The 8,337-nt window shown below is 29.2% G+C and overlaps 2 protein-coding genes across 2 annotated transcripts; both read left to right on the top strand.

Annotated features, from left to right (window-relative positions):
- The first annotated feature begins 1,876 nt into the window (after positions 1–1,876).
- Positions 1,877–3,870, top strand: LOC131170337 (sodium/calcium exchanger NCL2-like). Its single transcript, XM_058129390.1, has 5 exons — positions 1,877–2,249; positions 2,313–2,363; positions 3,101–3,289; positions 3,483–3,664; positions 3,745–3,870. The coding sequence occupies exons 1-5, from the start codon at positions 1,877–1,879 to the stop codon at positions 3,868–3,870; spliced, it is 921 nt and encodes a 306-aa protein (XP_057985373.1).
- Positions 3,792–4,973, top strand: LOC131170336 (sodium/calcium exchanger NCL2-like). The gene is made up of 3 exons (XM_058129389.1): positions 3,792–4,246; positions 4,319–4,621; positions 4,725–4,973. Exons 1-3 carry the CDS (start codon positions 4,094–4,096, stop codon positions 4,971–4,973), a joined length of 705 nt encoding a protein of 234 aa, XP_057985372.1. The 5' UTR covers positions 3,792–4,093.
- Positions 4,974–8,337: the final 3,364 nt, after the last annotated feature.

The following is an 8,337-nucleotide window of genomic DNA, read 5'->3' as shown; positions in this document are numbered from 1 at the left end:
GAGTTTTTCTATAATGAGTCGGTTTTTTGGGCCTTAAAGTCTATCTCTATCGTGTTGAATTTAATGTATTGTAGCCCATTGGGCCTTGCAATGCAACTGTTCCAATTAAGAGAGAGAGAGAGAGGGGGGAACTCTAGGCCTTGAATTTCTGGGCTATTGGCTTATAGCTAGTTGTAAATGTGTGATGCATATGCAGCGGTAGTCAACAGTATGCATGCGCGTACTTGGTCATTTAGGTCTTTGATTCTTTATGTCGCTGCTGTCTTTTTGTGTGTGTATATATATATATATATTTTTTTTAATTTTTTAATAACCTGTCTATCTTGCTGCCTCAAGTTGCTCTTTTACGCTTAAGATCTTATTTTTTTACCATTGTAATGTCTTACCAATTTTAATTGCTAATGTCTGTTAGGTGTGGCTTTTAAATCGTGTAAGTCTACCTTTCTTCTCTATTGGGTGTTTTATGGACGTACTTAGTCAGCTTTATAATCTCAAAACTTTTAATTCCACCACAGTAAACCCAAAACGATCGACAATACATGCTCATTGTAATAACTGTCTATCGAACCTTCTTGGCTAGCAGAGGCTGCTCAGCCTTGTTTCCATCATTAATGACCAGATCCTATTGGTTGCTGACTACCTACTTATTTGTTTATTAAATAATGAGGGTAAAAAACCTTTATGTATTAATTGGTGTCTTGATTTGATGGGAATAAAAAAAAAATTCGTTTGAAATAAAAAATAATATTATATTTGATTGATGATTTGATCTTATGAATTTAGAGTCAATATATTATTTAAATAATTTAAATGAAAATAGTTTTAAATTTATTTAAATTTCACGTATTCATGACAAATTTAAAAAATAAAGATTTCAAATAACCACTTTGATCTTATTATTTCAAATTCATTTTACTGTAATCAAATATATCAAATACATGATGTCACACACATATTAATTCTTTTTATTAGTCAAATAAAAGGTTTTTAAATTTATAAATTTTAATTTTAAATTTAAATATAAGTTCTGATTTTAAAGGCAACCTAATTTGAATTTTTATACAATCATATACTTAATTTATATTTCTTTAAAAAAAATTGAATTCTTTTAAATAAAAAATAATTAAATTCTTTAATTTTAAATATGAAAATTAAAAAATATTATTTAAATTAAATTGTACAAAATTCTACATTTCAAACTGGAGATCCAAGAAAAAGGTATAGATTTGGAGTTTGATATTATGATTATATTTCAATACAGCATTTGGCCATATGGGGTAAGAATCATTTTTTTTTTTTACGTAGTAGACATAAAACACACAAACGGTTCAGTGATGGGAATGAACCACTGATAAAACTATGATAATTTTATCAAAATCCATTTTCCCATATAAGCCACTTACATAAATATAAATACGTTCATAAAGTTTCAATTTCAAAGAATTATATTATATAATAAACTTTTTTACCCAATGCAAGTCTGCATCTCAAAACTATAAATCTTTGAGAAAATGTTCACAACCAAATCATCTATCTACAAGACAACCACAAGAATGTTAGTTCTGTTGATTCCAAATCAACAAATTCCAACCTATGAATGACAGATTCAAGTAGTTGAAAACTTGTTGCAAAGTATATGAGAAGATCTTACTCATTCAAATAACCTTATTTAACTAAAAGAATGAGTAAACTAAAGCATTTTGTCCTAATAATGCAGATTACATCTTCAAAAACTAGGGAACAAATTCCAGGGCTGCTATACCCTTCAAATTTTTTTTTTCCCGGAATTGAATTTCCAAGTCTTCTTAAACAGTTGAGCTCACCTTTAGGTTCCCATTCTAACCATTTTATGCAGCAAGTGTAGGTCTCCAGGGAAATGATTAAAGCAGCATTTAACGTTCTTCTTGTCCTTGTGGCCATCGATTTAGCAAATAGCCGCTCCATCAAAGATGAATCCATTCTAACATCAGATGGGATGGATCAAAGAAACCAATCCAAAATCCTTCAACTTGATTATCTTAGAACAACAACTGTGACTTGCGAGCCAACTTATGGTTTCTTGCCTTGCACGACTGAGGTATGGGGCCAGCTCTTCCTGATAGTGGTATACGAGTACCTGCTGTCCCTTTCAGCTCATTACATTTCACAAGGATCTGAACTTTTCCTTGAAACGTCTGGAACTGATAATATATTTAGTGCTAATGTGTTTCAAATGCTTGGAATGTTTCCACAAGTAATATTAGTTCTGGGTGAGTTCCTCTCTTCCTACACAAAATTTTAACTTGTTCTCTTTATCATTTTGCCTGATTCAGAATTCTTTGTGATAGAAGATCCCAATCTTTATCACTATAATGTTCTATGTGGCATGTAGATCCTATGTTTTGTTCCTATAATTCATTGTGAGTTAAATTCACTTTAGAGTTTCACCTTCCAGGGTATTATATTGGCAATTTTACTTGGCTATATAATATTTATTTTATCATTATGAATAAGTTTGGTATAATTAGAGAAACAAACATTCTTTGAAAAAAAAAAAGATAGTATTATGAATTTTTTTTTTAAATGAGATGATAGCATATGCAAATGTTAACAAAAAGAAGTATTATTTATTTTATTTCAAATTAGAAACCTTAATTATTACTGAAAAAGTCAACTGATAGAAAAATTTGCAGAACAGAAAGTTTAAACCTAATGGTCAATAAGCACTGCATCGGCACCCATCATTCTACACATTCTTCTAAATGTTTGTTTGTATAATCATTCAGTATTTGGTTCTATATGTTAATGTAACTCAAAATATTAAAAGTAATTTTCTATTTTTTGGATACAAAGACTTTCCGCTCTCTCATGTCAGCATTTTAGCTTAGAATAGTGAAGGTTTCCAATTTGAGATTTAATTCTGCAGGTGTTCATACACATGGTTCAACTGATAAGGCTTTCCATTTGTGAAATTGGGTTCTGAATGTTTAACTAATTGAACCTTTAAAAATTCATTGAATATAGGGGGTTTATAAGCAAAGCAAGCTTTGATTCGACAGTAGAATTCCCAATTTGAATTTGTCACTTAAAAGAGAAATTAATGTATCATTTTGGATTTCAGTGGCTGGAGTCTCAGGAACTGCAGATACTGTTGAATCAATGGCAGAAATGGGAATGGGCTTACTTGCAGGATCAGTAATCATGAACCTTACACTAATCTGGGGTTCTGTTGTTGCTTTTGGCAGCTACAACCTTTCAGAGACTTCAACTTCATCAAATACTCAAAACCAAAAGAAATTCAGTTTAACTGGTCTCTGTCCTTCTTTCATCTTTAATTCTATATGACTAATACAAAAGCAACATCTTTATAATGACAATTAAAAATTAATTCAAAAGCATGGGCAACTATGCAGGTTATGGTGTAAGCACAGATGACTAATACAAAAACAACATCTTTATAATGATAATTAAAAATTAATTCAAAAGCATGGGCAACTATGCAGGTTATGGTGTAAGCACAGATGATCAAACCAAGCATACTGCAGGAATCATGCTTTTGTCCATGATCCCATTTCTCTTGCTTCAACTAGCAAAAATTCTGAATTCTTCTTCAGCAACACGAATAGTAGTCATAGTTTCTCTAATCATAACACTCATTTACCTGATCGCTTACTGCACCTATCAGGTAAAAGTACTTTTCCTGTTATCCAATTCTACAGGTGTTCAAAATTTTTATTCAAATCAAGAACATTTCTTCTGCTACAGGCATTCACACCGTGGATTAGAGAAAGAAGACTCGAGTATTTGCTGCGCAAGTATGTACAAAATAACCTGCTACAATCTCTCTGCACGTCGGACGGGAAGCCTAATGAAACCAATCTAAGAGAGTAAGATTTCCCATGTATATAATCAGATTTTGTAGCATATATATATGAATTTTAGGAGCATGTTGCAGTCCTAATGTTACTTTTGTTCTCAATACGTTTGTAGGCTATTTCACAAGATTAATCAGAACGACGATGCACAAATATCAGCTGCTGAACTGAGGGCATTAATACATGGGATACAGATACAACAGGTTGGCCTGACTGAGGATGATTTTGCGTCAAAAATTATGGAAGAGTTTGATATCTCTGGAGATTCTAGTATAAGTGAAACTGAGTTTGTTCAAGGGATGTCAAAATGGATTAGGGAGGCTAATGTCTCTGGGACTAATCAAGGAAGTAAAACCAAGAAAAAATCATCTAGCACTGGCAGCAATTCAAAGGTATTTATTCCCTTCAAAAATTGAAAATCATAAGAACGATTTTTGTCGCTAATAGCTCAATTGGAATGGCAGGGAACAACTGAAGAGCAGCAGAGCCTGGTGGCTAAAGGCCAGGAAAATAAGAAGACTGATAAGAATACTTGGTGGACTTATGCTAAGGCAGCTCTTCTAATTCTTTCTGGAACTGCTGTTACTTTTCTGCTTGCAACACCTCTAATGCAAACTCTCCAAGATTTCGCAACAGCTATAAGCATCCCCTCATTCTTGGTATCATATTTTGTAGTACCCTTGGCTTTAAGCTTCAAGCAGGCATATAGAGCAATAACTTCTGCCAGAGAAAAGACACAAAAGGCAGTCTCTTTGACATTTTCAGAGGTTACTAATCGCTCTCGTTCGTTTCTTTTATACTAAAATAAAAATATCCTGAAATTAAAAGTTTCTCATTTCTTGACACTTGAAAGGTTTTGGTTTTGTGCAGCTCTATGGTGGAGTGTTCATGAACAATGTAATGGGGTTGGCAACCTTCCTGGCACTTGTTTGCGTAAAAGATTTGTCATGGAATGTATCAGCTGAAATCCTTACTGTTCTGATTATTTGCAGTGGAATGGGTCTCTCTGCGACCTTCTCCACCAAATTTCCATTCTGGACAAGTATCGTAGCATATGCTCTCTACCCCATATCTCTGGCTTTCATTTATGTTCTTACCATTGTTCTTGGATGGGGCTAATCAGGCATATATAAACTTTCTCAATAAAGATCGATCTTGGATGTTGGAATTCTATGAAAGAAGTTATCAGCATGAGGTTGATTAATTAATAATAAATTAATCAAAATTTATCATTAATTCATTGTATATTTGTGTTGGTGGAAGTTAACTATAGTGTTTAACTCATCGGACGTAAATTATGATCAAAAGAAGATCTAGTTTCTTCAATTATTTTTCGTTCTCTTGTCACTTTTGAATGTCTTGAAGAACCTCAACTTAAAAAATTAAATTAATTAAAATAAAACTAATTGAAGAATCAAGAGAGTGGTGAGAATAGGAATTACTGAGAGAATTTGGAGGGTATGGAAGAAATAGCCAATTGTGGTTCAGTCTGTTTAAAGATTGAAAGAGAGATGATTCCCATTATTAGTTTTAGTCTCATTCAATTCAAAAATTCTTTGATCGACTTTGGTCTCAATTTTGATTAATGTCGATTCTTGTTGGATTCTAATTTCAATTTGTTCATATTGGAGTCTAATTTTCTATCACAAGCAAAAAACAGATGATCCTAACTTCATTATGGCATCGCTTGTTTCTCTTCCTTTGCTCCAAGCAATATGAACACCTCTTTTGTGATCTCTGGTAGAAAATTTGATAATTTTCTGGAAAATTTTTTAAAAATAAAAAATAAGGTTAGTGTTTGGTGTATTAATTTTTCAAATAGAGAATTGAACAATAAATTTTTTAATTTTTTAAAATTTAAGTTATTTTTCATCATTTTTCTTTATTAAAAAGATCATTTTTCTTATTGAAAAACAAAAATTTTTCTACTAAAAAATTATATATATTTTTTTATAACTAAAATTAAATAGCTATATATATATATATATATATAATTAATCATAGTATATAAAATAAATAAATAACATATATTAAAAAAATGAAATAAGTTTTTAAATATATTTTATAATAATTTATATTTTAATTATAAAAGATATGAATAATTTTTGTATAATTTTTAAATTAAAGAATTGTTTTTAATTGACAGAAGAATTTTTTTTATATATTTTTCATGAAAAATGAAAATTATAAAAAAATAAAATAAAATTTCACAAATAAACCTTTCTTATTTGTTTCTATGCCAAATATTAATTTGATTGCTTGAAAATTTTACTCTTTTTATTTCTATGAATGCTTTTAATAGAATTCCTCGGATCATAACCAAAGATATAGTTACATTTTTGCTGTGACACTTTTACTGTTAATTTATTGTTATTTTGATCATATTTTTATACAAAAATATAATCCTAGCTTAAATATCTTATCTAATTGTCGTTATTGAAAAAATACCTTTTAAATATATTAATTAAAAAATATATATTAAAAAATAATTAAAATTAAATTAAATAAATAATAATTATAATAATATTAAAATAATAAAATAATTTTTTTAAATTACTTTAATATTATTTTTTCAAAAAAGGTAATTCTACCTCCTTAACCTCAATACCAAATAGATACTTAAAAAATCTATAAATTTGTGGTGTAGTTTAAATATTGAAAAGTGTAGGAGACAAATGCCTAAAAGCACTAGATCTTTGTATTTAGGGGTGAGCAGATTTCGATTTAAATTGAAAAATCGAATCGAATAGGGTCAATTGGGTTCAATCAGTTTGGTTTTAAAATTTAATTGGTTCGGTTCGATTTCATATTATAAAAATTTTAGTTCTTTCGGTTCAATTCAGTTTTGAAAAGAAAAAATCGATTAAATGGAATCGAATTGAATAGTAATTTTATATATTCAAATCAAACCAAATCGAACAGAATCGATTTTTGAATTGATTTATTTTTATGGGGAATTTATGAATTATATTTAATTATATATATATATATAAATTTTTTAATTTCATTGATTAATGTTTATTAGGTTCAAATTAAAGTCAAAATTAGATCAAATAACTCAAAAATCAAGTCTAAATTAAAAAATAATCAAAAATAAAACCGATCAGTTTGAATCGAACCGAATCGAAATAGAGCAGTTCGATTCGATTCAATTTTTCATTCATTTCTATTCGATTCGATTTCTAAAATATGTAATCTAATTTTTATAATTTAATTCGATTCGATTCGATTCGATTCGATTTAAACTGAATACTCACCCATATTTGTATTAGCTAGATTCTGTTTGCTGCCATGGGCTCCTATCTATTCTGGGCTTACAGGCTTTAATCTTAATGAATACATTCTCAACCTTAAGGAAAAAAAAGTTCGAAAGTAGTGCTGAGTTGATGTTGTCTTGTTGATGCAATGGTCAAAATAGAACATACAAAAAATAGATAATACATTAGACAATGGCCTACGGCCTGTTAGACAATATTAATTATTTTAGTATCTATTAATTATTTTAATAATTATTAAATATTTTATCAGTTATTAGTTATTAGAGATTGGCTGTTAGTGAATAACTGTTTATATAGTAATTTAAAGCAGAAGTGATTAGTAAAAATAACAGTTGGATTAGCCGTTAAATGTAAAAGTAATAATTTCATTTTATTGACTTTAGTCAAAACGTTCCCTTAACCCCTAAAAGTAAGTTAGGAGAAGTAATTTTTTTATGAATTACTCCCTCAATCTCAAAACGCTAGTATAGACACTAAATTACTAAATAATATAAATAAAAGAGCTATATCAAAATACTAAAAATTAACTTAAAAATTATTGCGGAATAGACAAATATCTGCTAAATTTATGTGAGGCTGGTGTTTCACACAGAAAATTATTAAAATTAATTATGTGATGGTCTTTCAACAGTGGATGTCTATTTATTGAGACCTGCTTTGATAATATAAGAAAACCATCAATGGAAAATAACACCAGACAATATCTGCTGAATTTATATCAAGCAGGTGTTCCAGACAGAAAATTATTAACAGTGGATGTCTATTTATTGAGACATGCTTTGATAATATAAGAAACCCAACAATAATTTTTCTTTTGTTGATATATGTCAAGAGTCTCCATCTAAAAAGAAGTAAAAATTCTAATGGATTTATAAAGGTGAAGAGTCAATTAATTGATTAATCTAAGTTCAAATAAACTTTATCTTCACTTTTATAACTTTTGCCTCTAGTTGATTAATTCATCTCTACCCTTTCAACTTTCTCATATGATATCAGAACAAATCAAACTAGATTTTGTTCAGCTTGATTTCAGATTGGGTCTGATTTTATTTGGTTCAATTGCCCTATGTTACTGTTGGATTTATAAAGGTCAAAGAATAATTAATTAATTGGTTAATTATAATTTTTAAGTAATGGTTACTTCAAATCTGAATAAGTCCAATCTTTTTACCTCCAATTCTTTCAATTTTGTAACAAGATACATT

The sequence above is a fragment of the Hevea brasiliensis genome, chromosome 11, assembly GCF_030052815.1.
Source record: "Hevea brasiliensis isolate MT/VB/25A 57/8 chromosome 11, ASM3005281v1, whole genome shotgun sequence".
Taxonomy (NCBI): Eukaryota; Viridiplantae; Streptophyta; class Magnoliopsida; order Malpighiales; family Euphorbiaceae; genus Hevea; species Hevea brasiliensis.
Note: the sequence above shows the minus strand (reverse complement) of the source record. Positions and strands in the feature narration are given on the sequence as shown.